Source organism: Colias philodice, chromosome 13 (genome assembly GCF_061535455.1).
Source record: "Colias philodice isolate Cphi_HAF_F1 chromosome 13, ilColPhil1 Martin Lab GWU primary, whole genome shotgun sequence".
Taxonomy (NCBI): domain Eukaryota; kingdom Metazoa; phylum Arthropoda; class Insecta; order Lepidoptera; family Pieridae; genus Colias; species Colias philodice.
The window spans coordinates 3,781,368-3,802,562 of NC_143098.1; the positions used below are offsets into that span (position 1 = coordinate 3,781,368).

A 21,195-nucleotide genomic window follows, 5' to 3' on the forward strand; every position below is an offset into this window, starting at 1 on the left:
AACAATCCATTTAGGTATTTTAACTAGCATTTATCTTATCTTCATTGTCAAATTCTTTAATCCCGTTATGTATGATTAAAGGCGGTTTATTACACCATATTATAATAGATTCATCTATCTTATTCAACAGTGTAGTACAGAATAAACGCTTTCTTTCTTTTTTTGCTTTCTATTTAGTGACTACAATTCAATTTCTAAAAAGACGTAAGTATGTAAATTAAGTGATGGATTAGAATAATTTCCACATCTCTAATTCAAAAATTTGAACACCAATCAATCAGCAAAATTTTAATAAGGGAAAGTTATTAACAGAGGTTACTAACCAAATATTACTATAGAGAAGATTAAAATCATTGTGATATAATATAAGTACCAGCAGCCAGCTAGACATTATCTCAATAATAATATCTATATATTTTTTATTAAATTTAAAATCATAATTCTTGTATCTTCAAATACGTTTTTTATCTGTATTAATTATCAATTGTTTATACTATAAAAATTATTAGATAATTACATATCAGTACTTTGAATCTTCGCCTAATAATTGTGACGTACGATCAGTCACTGGAATCTTGTAGTAAAAATTTCCAGAAAATTTTTACCTATCAGAATCAAAAACTAGCTAAGTACAGTATTTCCCATGGGAATGAAATATTTCCTAGCGGTAAAAAGTTGCCCATATAGCCATTAGCCACCTTAGTTCTATCTCTAGACAAAAAAATTATAATTAATATTATCTAATAATAATTAAGAAAGACGTCCAAGTTTTGCTTACTTGTAGGATATCCTAATTTGACCCAGTCGAGGTCAAGGCCACTGCTACATTGACTACATACATGAATACTTCTAAGTACATATATCCTATTAAAAAATTAGCAATATTACCTACTGGCTACTGCTGAATTACAGAAGTTGAATACAGTAATTTGAATGATAACAGAAAATTTGAATGATTAGTTAGTCTATAGTATCTAATACTGTAAATTATAAAAAAAGAGATATCACCATTGAGATAAAATGACCTCAAAGCAAAAACAAAAACGTCGCGCCAAATTTTGATACCAACAGAAACTTAATGACAACAAACCTGCCGTATGCTTTTCGTACTATAATATGTTTGATAGAGCCTGCTCAATAAAATATAAGCAGTCGGTAAGCATACCCAAGTCAAACACGAACATTTATTATCCTCAAACAAACACGAGGTATTGTCACAGCAATGAATTAAATAATAAGGTGGCTGACATTCATTTGTAGGCAGAACTCCAGCTAATGGTTCTTGTACCTATATCGCAATTCGCAACGAAACGGCCTTCTAAAAACTAAACGCTTGCGCAGTCAGTGCGCACCATTTGATAGTAGTTGTCGTGCCACCAGCAAAATGTTAAGGTGAGATACGTGAATATTCGCTAAACATATATTTTTGAGTGTACTGTGATATATGAAAATGTGATAATGCAGGTAGGTAATTTTAAATATAACGTGGAAGGTAGGTCAGGTGCGTACGCTCTCCAGATTCTTCATTGATAGCAAAAGATACAATTTGAGATAAATAATATATTTATCTTAAATTGATTCTTAACTCCTTTAGATTGATTATTTACCGCATGCCCCGGCTGCAACTATGTCCAGTCAGGCCTTCTTGTACGCCATCTACCTGGATTCCAAATTCCATCCAAATCGGTTCAGCCCTTGTTTTGTTATTATATAAAATTTATACATAACTTTCACATTTCCTAGAAGGATAATTTGATCTATCTTACTAAACATTTATACTTACTACTTTTATTACTTTTATTTCCTCTAGTAATACGATATTACCTGTATTTAAAACAAAACTCGTACTATCAAAAACAATAAAACGAGTTTCAATACTTCATCATCGTATTTTAATTAATTTTTTATGAATCGATTTGTGTTTTCTATTTAAATTGTCATCTATTTATTATTTCTACAAATACTTGTGTAGGTAAATGCGGAATGAATTAATTTTGCACACCTTCGTTTACTACTAAATTTACAACAGTATTCATATTCTCTGAACAATATTAAACGAAATCATCAAAATACGTCAATCATTATATTTTTACAAAGTCATCACACGTTGGGTAAAATACAATTACCTGAGGGTAAAAAAAATTTTCTTTTTTGAAATCCCTTTAGCAGGTAGTTTACAATATCGAATCATTATCAAAATGGATATCAAAAATGTCACTTGCCCAATTACAGCCCGGTTGAAAAGGGAAGAAATCTAAATAAAACACTTTATTTTACGTGGGAATAATGTACCTACTTTTCTATCTACTAATAAAATAATGTTTCAAAACTGATTAATTAAACTGACTGAAAAAACAATTAGTAGATTAATTATACCTAATAATTTACGTTATACCTAATGGTCGAAATGTGACTTATTTATGTAAAGGAAAGTCGAGCGTTTGATGAAAAGAGCGCGTATTAACTAGGTACATAATATCGTCTATTTTTCACATCACTGTTCAAAGTCTTTCAAAAAGAAAACAGTTAAATTCTTATCCGAAAACCAAAAAGGATGATAGTAAATTATGTTTCATCAATTAGCCTTGATTTTGGCCAAAGACGTGGATTGTGGCCCTGAAAAGAAGTGTTGTAGGCACAAGTTTTCCCCAGTAGGAATTTGCGATCACGTAAGTTTTGAATGCAGTAAACTGTAAAATACTAACGTAGCAAATGACTTTCTCTTATCTCATCTTCATCTCTTCTTAAATTAATCATCATTTAAAATTTTAAAGAATAATGATGGTCTAAATGTCATAATACCTACCTATGTACTTATTAGAACATAACTAAAATGCGGTGGAAGTTAAGATCATTTAGATAGGACCAAACCTGTGGACTAGCTAAGATTTATGAAATAACATATTTTGTATTATTGAAGTGAAACTTCTTTATCGGGGTTGGAAAAAATTTAGTGTAACATTTTTTCGTTACGCGCCATCTTGTTTTTATCCCTTACACGCGTGATTGACGTATTTCTGTAAAGATGCTTATAATATAGTAAATTATTTTTTGAAAAATAAGGTCATAAAGAAGTTTCACTTCTTACGTGTGTACACTAGTACACGCACACATTTTTTGTTAAAGGAATTAGGTAGGTACTATTTTTTTGTTCTTTGATTGTATAAGGTAACGGCACCAGTCGTGGACAAGCATCCAGTAATGGACAAAATAAATATTAAATTTAAATATTAAGACCAAAATTAACGTTATATAATTTGGCAATACTTAAAAGTTTAGTTCATAAGCTATCAAAATACGACACTTCCTCTTATTCGGCCAAAATGTTTGAAGATGGCAGAACGTTATGTTTAGTTGCTGCGACTCGTTTCGAAGAAATCCGTTTTTACTAAGGAAATCCTTAAGGAAGTGAGGACACAATTTTGTTTATAAGAATTTTTGTATAAATGTCAGCAAAATTTGATATTACTTTTATTTATAGTAGTTAAGTGTACGAAATATTACACGATTTAGTATCATGATAGGTTATGTTGTTTAAATAAAATTCTTCATTGTCCATAACTGGATTTAATTTTATGGATATATCCATTTATGGACATATGTCGAAAATAAACTTTTTTTAAAGGTATTAATTACATGCGCTTTTCTGTATTGTCTTTTCTTTCTGATTAATAATATACCTATCACGACCATTTCAAACAAAGGGTTCCAATATTGTACAACAATTGTCCATGACTGGATTTGCTTTGGTTCCTATAATGGACATTGATATTTTTTGTTAAAATTACACTAATGGGTCCAACAACATAATATCTATCTAAACATAAAGAATATATTTTAGAACAATGGGTCATTGTGCGTGCTGTGCGACTCGTTCTCGGCTTCATTCTCTATCACTGCGTAGAGAAGTCGCATACTTATGCGTATTGTAACGCATCTATCATAGAGAGTTCTCTGATGAACTGGTTGGATCGCTGTCTGCTGCTAAATTCCACCACCATATAGCGCACACGCTTAAATTTCATCCACACCATCTTGACAACAGTTTAAAAAAAGCTTTTTGCCTCGTGCTACAATTTGGAATCCATATCGATGGACCGATCAGATTAAGGCTGTTGGCGGATTCAGATTGGCGATTCACTTCACGAGTGTAGCGGAATGCCAGGAAACAGAGAGATATGGCGGAACATCGTGAAGCGGGTAACATCTACCTCCCCAAACCTCATGTTGACCACGTTCGCTCTGACTAGAGTGATATGACGAAGAAGAAGAAGTCCCAAAATGGATGGAATGGCAGTACTTTTTTTAGTTATATTTTTCATCCCTGACTTATTGAGAAAAAAAAACCATATTGGTGTTTCTTAACGGACATAACTCGTATTTAACGATGCATTTGTCCAATTTTTGCCTAGAAAATGGAAATTAAGACTGTTTTAAATATTATAAGTATGCAAAATAATTAATAAGTAGAACTATTTTTTATAAATACATCCCCGATTTATTGTATTCCAATCATCATTTTCAAGATTCTATTGATAACTATAAGTCTTCTCCAAGTGTAAGTAACTGGAGAAACAACATTAGGTACAGTCCATAAATGGGTGTTCATAACTGGATGTTGTCCAAAACTGGATGTCCATCATTAGATTTTCACTGTCCAACACTGGTGCAAAAAAGTGGTTTTTTAATTTATAAATAACTTCATTATTTATGCATTGTAATCTTTTTTCTAACATTGGTTACGTTAAACTAACATTGAACTAAAGGTATAACTTAACAATATCCAATAAAGTTAAAAAACCTACGAGAAATTTGCAAAAAACTTCAATTTTTTCCTTAATCTGTACAAGACTGGTGCCGTTACGTTAGGTCTTTTTTATTTAACAAATAACACTTTAAATCATCATTCATAACCAATGGTAAAAAATTCCGTTGTTTCGCAACCGGAATAAGTACCTATTTAATAATAACAAGTTTGGCAACATTCTTCATTATGCATAAATCGATATTTAAATATTGAAACGCCTTTCCTTGTATTATAATACCATCATTTAAGTATGTTAACAAGGCACAAACTTTCTTAAACGCGATATCAAGAATATTATAGGTAGGTACTTACATTTCTTATTTCTATCAATAATAATAGGCAAGGCTTTTATTTTTCTTACAACAATAACTAATAATTTTAGCGATGTAAGTATATGCACGATCAATTATCTTTGAATATCATATCTAGATAATATATATTATTAGTATATAAACCAATTAGGGTCATTGCGCCTGTTCGCGTCCACTTAGTGCAGTTGGAAAGTTTGAAGGAGAAAATAAAAATGTTCCAGAACTAATTTCAACGCAAAATTTATGTAACGTGTTCATTACATAGTCTATTTTAAGATTTACTTTCGATTGGGTTGGAAATATCATGTGGTTTTTATTTATCTAGACAAATAGCAGAATTAGGCGTTTTACCCAGTTCGCGTCCAAAAATTCCAGTTTGCGTCCACCCGTGGACCAGTTCGCGTCCACCAGCTTAGAAAAAGAATTAAGAGTGTATTGGGTGATATTTTATCAGATAAATGCAAATAAAAATTAGATTTTAATAAATTATTTATTTACGAATATAGTTATTTAATAAAAACCGACCAAATGCGAGTGGGACTCGCACACCGAGGGTTCCTGTATAAACTGTTTTTTTTTCATATGTTTTAACTGTAAATGATTATTTTTTCAATGTTTCCCTTATTTGTGCTATAAGACGTTTCTTCGTACCAAACTTCAAGTGTCTGTGTTCACGTAAAGTACCCTGTAGGTTTTGATTCCCTTGCGAATGTCGAAATTTGCGAAAATTTTCAGCATAAACGGCTGTATCTTCTGATTGCTTTGGCTTATAAGTTTGATTTTTTTCACTGCTTCAAGGGACCGTAGACTTGAGTATTCAATATAAATTTCAGCTTTATATCTCAACGCGTTACTGAGAAAAAGGGTTTTGACAGAAAGACAGACCGGCAGACGGACATACAGACGAACGGATATCAAAGTGATCCTACAAGGATTCCGGTTTTTCCTTTTGAGGTTCGGAACCCTAAAATCAACATTATTATTAATATACTGTAAGGAAACTGGAAAAACTTATTTATATTTATCTTCTCATCATTAATAGAACTAAAAATTAACAAAAAACAATGTTACGTTATGTAAATAAATAATAATCAGTTCTATTAAGATTACCTACCTACCCTATTTTTAGTTTCTAATGAATTAAATTTATTTTTTGTTTATATGATTTTCTTAACCACAGACTTATTGATTCTCATTCTCAAAGATACTAGTCTCATTCTTAGAAAACCCATTTTAAAATGAAAAAAATTGCATAAAAATTTGCTAATTTGAATGAAAATTTTAATTATCAACTTGTAGTCTTAGTCAAAAATTTACAATCTATTTTAAATTACATATTTTAACAAACAATTCATTGCTACTTAATGAAAAACAATGTGGACGCAATATGTTCTATTGTTATGCACTATAGGTATAGTTTGCGCCCACCGTGGACGCAAAATGGAAGTTGTACAAATTCGGTGTAGTAATTCGCGTCCACCTTATTTTAGCTATTAATTGTAAAAGAAATAAGCTGATTTATAATCCATACTATTCCATGTTTTGTTAGCAAAGTAAAGAAACAGTTACATATTCAAAAATTCACATTTAACAATAAGATACTTACCGTCAAACGCGACGCTGCGCACTATTTTTTTCTCAAAATCCCGCGCGTTTTAGCTCTCTCGTTTAATAACCAAAATTAAATATTTTTTTTTAATAGGATAGGCGGTGCGCAGGCATATTTTGAATATGTGTGCATGTCTCTTATACATTGAGGTATTATCGGAAATTTTTCTTATTACAATTTTACTTAAAGTATACTTATTTTCGTGAATTTTCTAAAAGATATCCGCAAAATGGACGCGAATAGGCATGTGGACGCGAACAGGCGCAATGACCCTACGATGTTAGCACGTGTACGAAATTTCTGTTTGTGAATCTCAGCAATTTTTTTGCGTCTTGCGATATAAGTAGATAAATAATTTAAAGTAGTTAGTACTTTAGTTAGCTTAGAAGCTTAGATCATTACTTAATGATCTAAGTTAGCGTACTTAAATTACATTTTTGTAGGTTTCAAGAAATTATTCTTCTTCGTGTTAAATTTAGCTTTTCCTAATTTTTTTATTAAAATATATTCGGATTATAGGTAAGCAGTTACATAACTTTCTTTCCTCGCTTCTTCCCTCGAGGAGGCAAGGAAAATAAAAATATATAAATAAATAAAATATATAACTACTTACCTATTAAGTATTCCTTAATTATAATTATAGATTATAAGTACATATTAAAATTAATTCCCTCGCGTGTCTGTAATAAACGAATTAAATTACGATGACCAAACACCTTATGTATTTACGTTTTATTTTAATTATAGATGAAACAAAACAAAGAGGGTCGTATTATTTCGTAATTCATATATTCACAATTAATTGACCTTATTACCTATTGTTCTATTGCCGAATTCACTTAAATGTGTCAAGGTCTTAGGCCACCTAATTCAAATTAGCAGTCCCGACGAATTACGAGCAGAATACCTGGAATAGTTAAATCTCTTAATTTTTAAGTAAAAAAAAAGTTAACGAAAATTTTAAATTAATCAATGGAACGTGTTTTAATCGTTCCTTCCGGTGATTACCCGTAGGTATCAATAATTAAACGTTCAGTAAATACCTATGTTGTAATTAGTACCATTGCTGCAGCATTGCTACTGGTAATAATACCTAATTAATTAAAAAGATAAGATTACGTTCGTGAAATGAAAACTTTATTTCGATTATAAAATTCATAATTACTTAGTAAAAATATTACGTATTCTTCTCAAAGATATTTGAGACATTAAATTCAGCTTTTTGTGCTAGAGAAAAACATTTTATTTTCAAAGTATCCACTGACGATACCTCTGTCCTAGAATTTAGATTATATCATCGTTCATAGATTAGCTTATTAGCAGATTTATAAACTGAATATTAATCTGTGGTTTAAAAAAAAATTGTTTATTTCCTTTCTAAATTTTACACAATTTGGAGTAGTAGGGCCCTCCTAGTAAGTTTAAGATAAAACCTGTGTCAGGAAGACCCGCTCTATGTTTACAGTTACCCGGCTTATTGCACCGATAAATTATTTGGAAATCATGAAAGTATGTATATTATTCTTATCAGTCTTTTATCAGTTATTAAATTAGGTAATTGCTACTCTAATTCATTTTCACAAAGCCCTAGGATAAGTGAAGAATTGTTATTTTATTTGTCATGATGATAACATAAATATACAAATACAGAATCATAAAGATATGATACGTACATAATACGTGCTAAAAGTATTTTAGTGATAAATAAATATAAACTTCTGACATCAACAAACGTAGGTAATAGGTTCTTACCATATTGCCAAAGATATGTTACCTTATGCTTTTGATACAATGTTATGATGGTAACCTCTATTATACTCTCAACAATACGTGAGATAAATAGGTTTCAAGTCATTACTTAACTTTCATTATATTTAAATGAAAATGTAGATAAATTTGCGGTTTATTCTGTAGTTTAGTTATTATTGGTAGCATCTTGATAATAAAATGTTATGTACCTCATTCGCATGATAGGCAATTTAATTAAATTTATTTGATTTCATAGCAACGTGTAGGCTATAACATCAGTGACTCAAGGGCGGATCCAGCCTTAGTGCCAGGGGGGGGGGTCACATAGACGTGGGCAATTTTCAAAAGCTATATTTTGGTAATTTATTGATACGTAGATTTAAAAAAAATTGGTCAAGTGCGAGTCGGATTCGTGAACCAAGAGTTCCGTACAAACATTTTTATATGTTTTAATATTAAATTTATGCTTTTTGCAATTTTTCCTTTATCTGTGCTATAAGACGTAAGTTTCTATTAAATAAAGATTAAATATCAAGATTCTGTGTTCACGGGAAGTACCCTGTAGGTTTTGATTCCTGGCAACACTTGCGAATGTTGATAAGCATGAAATGTATGTTTTAGCAATTTTTCCTCCATCTGTGCTGACACAAGTAGCACAATACCCATAGATTTTGATTCCCTTGCGATAATGTCGAAATTTGCGAAATTTTTCGGCATTTACGGCTGTATCGTCTGATTCGTTGACATAGAAGATTAATTTTATTATAGCGTAAAGGTATTTATGCGTAAGGACTTGAGCGTTATAGCGTAAGGACTTGAGTTTTTGGTATGAATATCAAGTTAATACATATTGTCAGTTAATACAGCGTTCATGAGTAACAGGGTTGTACCCTACAGTTAAAAATTTTTTAAAATATTTTTTTATATTATAATCTAAGGAAAAATTCATGCTTTTCGCAATTAGTAAACAAAGTTGTTGTCTCTGTGCCTATGTCCCTATGTATTATTAAATCTTTAAAACTACGCAACGAATTTCGATGCAGTTTTTTTTTAAGATAGAGTGATTCAAGGGGAATAGTAATATTTATAAGGTTATAGAGAAAGCGGGCGAAGCCGCGGGTGGTAAGCTAGTCTGCGTTATTATACGTTTGATTGTACTAAATTTCATGACTCTGTGTACTCGGGAACTACCCTGTAGGTTTTGATTTCTTAGGGAGTGTCGAATTTTGCGAAAAATTTCAGCATTTACAGCTACATCTTTTGATTGCGTTGGCTAAAACGTTTGAATTTTTCACAGCATCAAGGAACCGTAGACCGTAGGATTTCGACATTAGCAAGGGAATCAATACCTGCAGGGAGCACCCTGTCCCGTAAACACAGTCTTGAAATTGAGTAAAAAGTATCGTGTTATAGCACAGATGTAGTAATAACTGCTAAAACCCTAATTATTTAATTAAATTAAATAAAAATATATTTTTTTAAATCATTTTAAACTAACAATACCATTACTCATGAACGTCTACATGTATTTAATTGATATTCACATCAGAACTCAGGTCTATAATAACTTAAATCTGTTATTTAATTCAAATTCTATGTCAACGGAATCTGAAGAAAAAGCAATTAGAGCCGCATATTCTGTAATTCGCAACTATACTTGCAAGGGAATCATCAATCAAAACCTACAAGGTACTTCCCGTGAACACAGTTTTGAAATTTGGTTAAAAGCAACGACTTAAGCACTTACAAGCACAGATAAAGAAAAAAATCCTTTAAACAAAATTGTAAGATACAACATAATGAAAAAATATGTTTGCTCGGAGTCCTCGGTGCGCGAGTCCGACGCGCATTTGGCCGATTTTTTGTTGTAATTTGACTGTATTTTCTATTGTTCATTTAAAAAAAAATTGCTATTCTATGTCTTATCCACGAACGAGGTTTTGTGTGAAAAGTGTAACAGCAAAAGTTGTAGAAAAAAAAAATAATTACATACAACTTTACTTTATTCCGCAGTTATAGATTTTTTCAAAAATCGAAAAACCTGTTTTTTGTCCTTAAATTACGACCACAGGTCGACCCTAATAAAATTTTTCTATAATTTTTGTTATATTCTCTTCCGTTACCGTTTGTAATTGATTTCATTGTTCTATATTACTTTTATGTCTCAAAATTCAATAAAAACATCATGTTGAACAGTATTAATTTGTTAATTTAAAAAAGTTAATATTAAATTAGTGGTCCACTTAGGTCGTAGACCTAGCCTAGGGGGGGGTCATGACCCCGTGACCCCCCCCCCTGGATCCGCGCTTGCAGTGACTATCATCATTACTCATCATCATACAAGTCGCTGAAGCTGAATCTTGTCGTAACGCACGGATTTTGATGAGGTTTTTTTTAATAGATAGAGTGATAAGTACTTGTATATAATTTGTTAAGTTTTAAGGCTAGGTCTTTATTAATAAATAATAATTATGATATGGCTATAGCCTATAGGTGTAGACCGTGTAGAGGTGCTACGAACTATGAAGAATCAAAATTTCAGAATTTCACTTATATATCGGGTAGTTACATACTACTTATATATAGGGATTAGGGACTCACCTTAAAAATATATATCTATGTAATATTATTATATTAAAAACTAGCGGTCCGCCCCGGCTTCGCCCGTGGTACATGTTTACGTTTTCTCTACATAAGAACCATCCTCGTACTTCAAGGAATATAATAAAAAAAGAATTAACGAAATCGGTTCAGCCGTTCTCAAGTTATGCGCTTACCAACACATTTTGGGATTCATTTTTATATTAAAGAAGATAAAAATTTATATTAAATTGAATTATAAAAAAATTAAAAATTATATTAAATTGAAAATCTTTTCCTTTACAATGCCTCCGCAGAAATTTACATCACCAATTTAAAAAAAAACGTATTTTTTTGTACTAACTATCTTGCAAACGCTCAGACCAGATTAACATGCAGTTTTACAAAAGAGAGATAACGACAGAACAATCGAATCAGTCACACAGTAAATTACAATAGTACACGAGAACAAAGCTAGTCATTAAATATACAACTGTGTAAGTACTAAATGTGTTTAAACCTGATATACAGTCTAGCTACGCAAATACTAATTACCTATCATTATACTTAATAGCTTCAGTTTTCTTGTAAAACTAAAAGTTGAGGATAATTCAAAGAAAAACGATGATATCCTTATAATTTAAAAATAGGTCATATTATACAGATACTTTCTAAATATGTTCTAAATGCCTTATTATGTCCTTATTTCCCTAAGTTTCTATATAAACTTAGGGACAATGAAAAAATAATACCTTGTCACAACTGAATAATGAAGTTTAATTATTGACATTTACAAAAGCCATAATTGGCTCTATACACGCAAAATTTTAGAAAAATATCGTATTTTTACTTTTTGTTAAATTTAAAACAATTTTCTCACTTCCTGAATCATGAAAACAAAACAGCAGTTATAGTTATGTGGATACGTGTCTGAATAGTTAAAAAGCGTGACGTATATAAAAGTGTGTATCAATTTACGACTAATTTTATTAATTACCTTGGTCTTGGCTATCGATGTTACTCTAATTCATAACTATTTAGGCATTTCCATCTTTTAAAAGTACCTACTCGTATAACCGTAGCAACTCAATATATAGTAAGTACAAATTTCTGATTAAATTTAATTCAATGAATAAAACACGTCTTTGAGTTGAACTCAAGTTAAGCTAGTCAAGAATAGGTACAACTGGTTTATAAAAAGAGAGCTACAAGGGATTTAAAAAAATATTTTATAAACAACACGCTAGAGCCGGATATAATATGTATCCTGTCCATAAACTCGCCATTCCTAACTAATCAGCAAATACGAAAGTAATAACAAGGAAATGAATTTACATTTTATAACTTACAACGCTATACCTACACGAATCAGTAATTTAGAGTAGGTATGTGTTGACTTGTGATTATAAATCCTACTGGTATTATAAATCCGAAAATGTGTAAGAATGGATGCAGGTTTCTTACTCTTTCACGAAAAAACTGGACGGGTTTTGATAAAATTCTATAGTAATATAGGTTATGGGTGTAATCAAAAAGCTATGTACACCAGAATAACCAAAAAGCTATATGTAGTTATAAACCCAGGTGGAACAGTATGACCACAAAGTATGACACATTATAATATTAGTGATGTATTTGTTCGGCAGGTCGCGTTGGTTGTTAATAGGCAGCGTGTTGGCAGCGCTGGTGGTTGGCGCGCTGGTGGCAGTGCTGGTGCTGCAGCCGTGGACCAGCCACCACGCGCGCTTCCCTCGGGCCGTCGTCGCTGCCAATGGCGTTGAATGTGCTTCTGTTGGACGGTTAGTGGTAAAAGTTCTTTTTTTATTGTATGATAGAGAAGCGCTTGACCACGATCTCGCCTGATGGTAATCTGAGATATGATGGAGCGCGCTTCCCTAGAAGTTACCTGTTCACTCTTTTTCTCCATATTGTATTAGTTATTAGTTCCTAGTACATTTACAATGCAATAGCAAGGCGAATAACGAACACGCATGTGTGCTCGCTATTCGCTTTGAGATTCGCGAATTCGTGTTACCGGTGTGAACAGTCAAACCACAGTCAAACAGTGGTTCGCATCGACACTCGTATACCTACCTACCTATTGCGTTTATGAATGATTCGTCGAATATTACATCGCGATTCGTTGCGAGGCGAATAGCGAACACGAAAGTGTAATTGTACCCTAATAAGTTGAAAATACGAAAAACAGGTATTTACTCGAAAAAGCGTAAGACGGATGGATATCAAACATGCTCAACGTTAATAATCAAGTTTTCACTTCTGCGGGCACTCCCGGAGTGCAACCCGTCTTTTTTTGTTCAGGGGCGTGGCCGGGGAGGGTGCGTGCATGCTGACGTGCACGGGGCTGGTGGGCGCGTTAAATGAAAATGTATAAATCTGCCACTGTGAATGGGAATAGAAACAATCCGTTTTTACTAATGTATCTTGTTAAATTTCAACATATAAAACGTACCAACGCGGCAACGTACTTAAAGTTAGGTAAAATCTTTAGAAAATGCGTGGAAATGGAAAATGAAAATGTGCGCGGAAGTCTGTCTATTGTAAGATCACATACGTGTTTTAAAATTTGCATATTATTCAGTTGTCCCAAATTAAACCATGAGAGGTGAGACTGTGGGTGATACCATATTGTATCATTGTATCATTTGTATGCTTATTTTCTACTAAACAAAATCATAAAAAAGCGTTATGTTTTCATGAGTGAATAGGTAGGTACTTAGCATATTATAATGTTTCTAGGAATAAATATTACTAGTAACATTTAAAATCATTGCCCAATAAATGCAACGACGTCAGAAATAAACTTAAGGCATTATCAATGTTAAATAATAATAGCAAGCAAATTGTTATTGTTTATAAACACGGTAAATTGCAGAAATATGTGAACATTATTGATGTTGTAGCTTTATAAATTGGGTAAATTGTTTGATTGAGTTAAATTTAATCATTATTGCTGAACAAACTTATTATACCTAACTACCTATCATTAACTTATTACAATTATTGTACTAAAAAGATGTGTTTATAATATTGGCATAGGTTCCTATAGATCCAAATATTTTTCATATTATTATCATCAGCATCGTGTGAGTCCAAATGTTAATACAACGTATTGTTACAGGAGTATATTGGAAAGAGATGGGTCAGCGGTGGACGCCGCGATCGCCACGCTCTTCTGTGAGGGTCTAGGGTGCGCGCAATGCATGGGTCTTGGCGGCGGCTTCTTAGCAACGGTGTACGACGCGCCAACGAAACGAGTTCGAGTAATGAACGCCAGGGAACGAGCGCCAGCAGCGACGCACGAGGACATGTTCGCCAACGCGTCTTCCACGGTCGGCGGGCTCGCTATAGCCGTGCCCGGCGAGCTGCGAGGCTACGGCGCGTTATATCGGGAGTACGGCCGCTTACCGTGGCGGGAGCTCGTGAAGCCGGCGGCGGACCTCGCTCGCAACGGCCATCAAGTCAGCGAATACATGGCGCGCGTTCTGAAAACGCACAGCGCGCGGATACACGCAGAGCCGTCTTTGAGGTAAAAATAATACACTTGAAGCTTAAAGTACCTAAATATTAGTTACACATAAGAATTTCAATTTATATATTTCTAACAAATTTAAATAATATGACTTACCTAATATATGAGACTTATTATTCAACCAGGGAAGTGTACGTGAATCCAGCGACGGGAGAAGTGTGGAACATTGGGGACAAAATCCGCGAGCCAACCCTGGCGCGTACACTCGACATCATCGCGGAGGAGGGCCCGGAGGCGATGCACAACGGCACCCTCACGGCGGCGCTCGTGCGAGACATAGAGGGTTTCGGTGGCATCGTCACAGAAGACGACCTCAGGAACTACCGGTAAATATTATTATTTATTTTGTTTGGTTTGTTTAAGAATTCACAAATTAATAATATTTTTTATTGCTTCGCCTTGATGGCAACAATTTTCTTGCGTATCACATACGTGGGTTGATCTTATCACATTGTTATCACAAATTCATTTTTAAAATTCTCTGATGCCAGAAGTAGATATGAGACTGATAATGATATCATAAAATTTGGTGAATGACGAAAAAATCGATAAACTTTTCGACCCTTCTCACTGCTCTTAAATGTAGCATTCTACCTTATTCTACACAGATGACAGAGCAAGTAATATTCTGTTGGACCTGTCCTGTATCCGCACGAATTGTAAAACGCGTGAAGTTTAAATAGCCGTTAAGTTTTCATAAAATATTTGTATGTTTGGCCCAAAAAAGTTTTTCTTTAAGAAGATCTCCTGATAATTAAACATAACAAAAATTAACTACTTATAGAAATTCTAGCCATTCGCGTGATCTCCAAGAGATTAATTTTGATATACATGTTCTATTTGAGATAGAGAATCATAATACGTATTGTTTACGTGATTTCAGGGTAGAATGGCAAGACCCAATCGCGGTGCAAGTGTCCGGCGAGCACACGCTCTACTCGGTGCCGCTGCCGGGCTCCGGGTCGGTGCTGGCGTTCATACTGAACATGCTGCACGGCTGGGCCGGCGCCGGGTCCGCCGCGCCGCCCGACACCAACCTCTACTGGCACCGCATCGTCGAGACGTTCAAGTACGCGTACGCGCGACGCACCGGCCTCGGCGACCCTTCACGCTCTAACGCTCTACCGTTCGATATTTTGGAGGTGAGGTTTTCATTGATTGTGCTAATTGATGATGCGGTGAATTGCTTTATGAATTGCACCCATGCACTTATTGGTTACGTATTCCGTATTCTGCAGCGTTTATATGTAATATAATAAACGCAAGTATGTAGAAGAGTCAGGCTACTTATTGCAGAATATAGATACCTATACATACTAAATTATCTGTGGCTAATTATAGCTGAGGTTGTAATAACCACGTAATAACTATGCTAAGTTAAAGAGGATTTAAAAAATGGGTATTCAGCAAATAACGATATTGCAATAAATTCCTTAATATTTGTTACGAAAAGTATCGAATAAATTCCTCAACATATCTCAGTAATGATATTATTCATTATGTTAATGACATAGTACCTAGTTTTCGTTTAGCAATAAATGCAATTTACAATCTTAGTGTAACTTGAGTCTTGGTGACATACTTACATAAAACTGATAGGTCTGATTACAAAATATTTCCCATAATGACTGGACCAGAATTTACGAACTTAATTCAATTTAATTATTCAATGCGCGTGTTGAACATGTACCTACCTATACAATATATATATATACATGGTAGTTTGTTATAAAAATACCTTATTCTAATTGAGCAAAATATAAGTTTCAACTGCCATCATTTTCATTATTAGCCAATATATTTTTTTCCATCTACGAGGTACAGGCATCCTATAAGAGATGGTATCCTATATCCTAATAATCTACGGTCAAGTAGTTGTTTAGCAGATGTTACAAGTCCAACAACAACTCTTTCATTTGTTGGAAATGCCTTTTATACATATATAGAGTATACCCATATGTACGGATCGATGTTGGCGGCCTGTGGCAACTGCGATCATAATTATGAATCTAATGCTATTTAACATAATCAATTACTCAACACAATAATCAATTAACAGTATTTATTCTAGCTGGAACGTAATCTATCATCTCCCGAATGGGCAAGGTCGCACAGAGAGAAAGTGGACGACACCAGAACGTTCTCTGACTGGCGGCACTACGGCGCCATGTTCGAAGGAGCCGATGATCATGGAACAGCGCATATTATTGTCGTCGCGCCTGATGGTAGTGCAGTATCCGCTACCAGCACTATTAACTTCATGTAAGTATGTTAAATACGTTTATGAATGTATAAGATAAAGGAGACAAAATATAGAATATGTGAATGAATGTTTTCGAAAATAACTGATATGTTAACTTGATTTTAATTTGCCATAAATTAAAAATGAAAAACGTTGTGTGGTTTTATGAAACCACGGTAAAAGTGAAACTGTTCGAACGGTTCCGAACACTGCTTTGTGTAGCGCATGTCGCGTGACGGTCGGCTGCCGAGTAGGTATACCTACACGCGATACACGCGACATGCGCTACACAGACCAAAAAGTTTGAGACGATGTAATAAAAGTTTCACTTTAATAAAATTATCAAAGTGCGTAAAAAAGGCTGATCTGTGGTCATGTGTAGAAGTAACGTTTTAAAAGTCCAAACTTCTTTGTCGAAATTACAATACCTAAAACTATTAGGCAACAACAAACAACATTTTTTATCCAACTATATATACTTATCGAAATTAAAAACATACAGCTGGGGCTCACAGCGCCGCTCGCGGAGCTTGGGCATAATGCTGAACAACGAGATGGACGACTTCGCCATACCGCAGCAGCAGTCAGTGTACGGCATGCCGCCGTCGCCCGCGAACATGCTGGCCCCGGGCCTGCAGCCGCTCAGCTCCATGGTGCCCAGCATCGTGCTGCGGGACAACGAGACCGTGGACCTGATACTCGGCGCGGCCGGCGGTACCAAGATCACTACGCAAGTTGCGCTGGTATGGTATTTTTGATTCGATTCACGTGCTTTGAATTTTAATAATTCGTAATTTCAGTTATCTAAAGTAACATCATAGAAAAAAATGTGTGCGTGTACTAGTGTACACACGTAAGAAGTGAAACCTCTTTATGACCTTATTTTTCAAAAAACAATTTACTATATATGCAACTTTACAGAAATACCTACGTCAAATCACGCGTGGTAGGAATAAGAAAAAGATGGCGCGTAACGGAAAAATGTCACGCGTAACGAAAAAATGTTACACTAATTTTTTTTCCAACCCCGATAAAGAAGTTTCACTTCAAAAAATAAAGAACCGCTTTTAAAATTGTTTTATAAAATCGAATGTTCCATGATTATGGCCCGAATCCTTTTAAGACCTATGTCCATAAAGTGCGGATGTGCAAATGATGATGGTGATGAAGATAATGACTAATTTTTATTTACAGATGACAATTCACACATTACTCGAGGGCAAAGATTTGCCAAGCGTCATGCAGCAGCCACGTTTACACCATCAACTGATTCCTATGAAAGTAGAATATGAAGAAGCATTTAATCCAGTAAGTATCATATGCACATAAATACGAAAACTAAACGATCATATAGATAAACGAGGGAATTTTATATAATCATTTTTAATGCATTGGGTTAGTATTTAGGTGACAGTTTATATCATTTACTAGCTGCTCCGCGCGGTTTCACCCCCATGGCTCCACTCTTGTTGGTCGTAGCGTGATGATATGTAGCTTATAACCTTCCTCGATAAATGGGCTATCTAACACCGAAAGAATTTTTCAAATCGGACCAGTAGTTCCCTAGATTAGCGCGTTCAAACAAACAAACAAACTGTTCAGCTTTATAATATTAGTATAGATTAATTATTAAATAGAAACATAATATTGCGCCACTGCCTCCAGATTAAACTCGTAGAGACTCATTTATGACATCAATTTTGTTTGATATAAACTTAGCAGAAAATTTCCTAAAATCAATGTATTCTTTTTATTTTAGGAAGTAATAGCTTCCCTGCGTGCCAGAGGACATGAAGCTTCGAGTCTCGGCCCAACGGCAGGTTTTGCTGCAATGATCGCGGCAATGCGTGATAGCGAAGGCTACTTCGTTCCAAAAACAGACCATAGACGAATCGGTAGCATAGACGGTTTTTAAAAAAACCGGCAATACACATTTCAACAGTTGTCCTAATGTAGTATTTACTACATACAAATGCGTAGTATGCATTATTCATACTATTCAAAGGCCGTCGCAGTTTTTTTAGTAGTTGAAGAAACATTTGGATAAGCAGTCCATGTCAATGTTGTGTTTTTAATGGTAACATGCTGCAAAATAGACTCTAAATTAAAAATTATTTTTATAAGACGAGTGCCGATCTCATACATTTAATTAATGTGGTGTAAATACAAGTACATAGTGTCGATAGAAGATATACCTCTATCAACATGCTTTGAAATTATTTCTACCAGAATTTTGTAGGAAAAGTTATTGTAACACAATCTAAAGGAAGTCCTGACGATTCGAATGAACTCTAAGTGGAATAAATTTTGTTTTTATTGAAACAGATATTGTACAACTGTAAATATAATATTGTGTGTGGATAAAAGTTAGGTGCTGTGATGTTAATTATAATTTAAAATTAAAGTTATTTCATTAAATTATTGTTGTTTTCATTAAATCCTATCAAACTACGATTTTTTTTCTTTGCGTAAAATAAAAGTTTGTTTCAACTCCCTCATGTCAGAACTCAGAACATGCTTTATAGAGATGTTAATTCAACAAACTTTTGCTCCAAGTGCGAATATGGCAGATTTATTCATAACACGAGCTTTGTAAAACTTATGTAGTTTTGATTTCATAATGCCCGGTTTACACGCGTTTAATTTAAGCTTAGTGCTTGGCACCGACTTCAAACCTATTTTGTAAATAGGTAGCAACTAAAAAATGTGTAGTAGGTAATTAATAATATCAAATCTTTTTAATTTTTTACTTTTCCGTTTTTGAAGTCGGTTTTTTTAACGTAGTTATTTTTATTTTATACTTTTTAGTGTATTTTCCAACACGAATCAAACGATCCCAATCTCGATAAAGTTGAGTCAATTAATTAGGTACTGAGTTCCTATGGCCACCCTCCGATTCCGTCATAAAATCAGCTCCATGTCATGATATTTTTTCATCGCTATCCAATTTACATACGTAAGTATACAAAATTTCAGCTCAATCGGTAACCAGGAAGTGAATCAAAGTTACTTGCTACATTTCAATTAAGTCATCGAGATCAGACAAAAATACTCATAAAATAAATTAAAAACTACTGGGCCTACCCGAATCAAATTTTTATGGGACCAATTCGAAACCATACCACATCAAACAAAAAGAGAATCACGTAAATCGGTTCAGAAACCTCGGCGTAATCGGTATACATACATAACAAAAATATACCGGCCGAATTGATAACCTCCTCCTTTTTTTGAAGTCTGTTAAAAATAAACTAAAACATGTATGTTTATGTTCCCGTAAAAGTACAAACACCGTAATTTATAATTTTCATACATAGCTGAAAAATACAGTTTTTATCGTAATGTAGCCGCTAACGTCGCCGTAACGTGCTAGGGTTTCGCTTTTAAGTCTAAAATTAAAAAAAATACCGATACATAATAATTCGTGAGACAGTGCAATGTCAAATAAAATTCATGGTCACCCTAACTACCATTTCTACCAAATTTCTACATACTCCATTGAAATGTTACATTTTTTAGGCCTAACCTTGCATTTTTAAGAGGACGCAATGTTATGTTTTTGATGTGTAGGGGGGGTCAGTGAGTAGCTAAAACCAAGTTTGTGGGGTTGCCACCCTTGTCCCACGGCCGCCATCTTGAAAATAGCGGTTGAAATGGTTTTTACGATATATCTCTTAAACTATTTATCTGATAAAAAAAATTGTTAGCATTATTTGTTGCAAATTAAATTTTCTACAACTTTTGTCCAGTAACTTTTTGTCGTAGAACTATAAATAAAAAAGTTATAAGCGAAAACGTTCAGAAATTAGAGCTTTTTATATTTTTCAATAAAACTTTTTTTTATCATTTTACGAAGAAATGATATCAGACCATTTTTGTAGATTGTTTTTCGAGGAACAACTTTTATATACAACATTTTTTCATTACGTCAATAGGTAAGGTTTTACAGCGCTCTGAAGTGAGTACTATTTTTCAGTACTCCTAACTATACATATAATGGCTATTGGCTCTTTTCCCAGACTCCAGAACAATGGAAGCACACTGCAGAACATTTCAGCCCTGCTTTTCGACGTAAAAAAAACGCGCTTCCAGACTTCAAGTCAGTTCAGTCAATAATTAATTATTAATAATATTGCAAAATTAATTATTAATTATTAAAAATATTAAAAACAATTACTGATGACAAATTATTATTAGTACACACATAATATATGTATACTGTATACTTAAGAGTACTGAAAAATAGTACTCACTTCGGAGCGCTGTAAAATCTTAGCTATTTACTTAATGAAAAAATGTTGTACATAAAAGTTGTTCCTCAAAAAACAATCTACAATAATGGTC

The 21,195-nt window shown here is 33.6% G+C and overlaps 1 protein-coding gene across 2 annotated transcripts; it reads left to right on the plus strand.

The window, feature by feature from the left end:
* Nucleotides 1-1,250: 1,250 nt before the first annotated feature.
* LOC149483285 (glutathione hydrolase 1 proenzyme-like) lies at nt 1,251-19,269 on the plus strand. Of its 2 annotated transcripts, XM_089702280.1 has the most exons (9): nt 1,251-1,392; nt 12,703-12,855; nt 14,199-14,606; nt 14,735-14,935; nt 15,493-15,751; nt 16,681-16,871; nt 17,354-17,594; nt 18,046-18,159; nt 18,611-19,269. In XM_089702280.1, exons 1-9 carry the CDS (start codon nt 1,385-1,387, stop codon nt 18,764-18,766), a joined length of 1,731 nt encoding a protein of 576 aa, XP_089558406.1. In that variant the 5' UTR covers nt 1,251-1,384; the 3' UTR covers nt 18,767-19,269. The 2 variants fall into 2 exon arrangements, with proteins under 2 accessions (XP_089558406.1, XP_089558405.1); XM_089702279.1 differs by lacking the exon at nt 1,251-1,392 and having other exon boundaries at nt 12,671-12,855.
* The last annotated feature ends 1,926 nt before the right edge of the window (nt 19,270-21,195 follow it).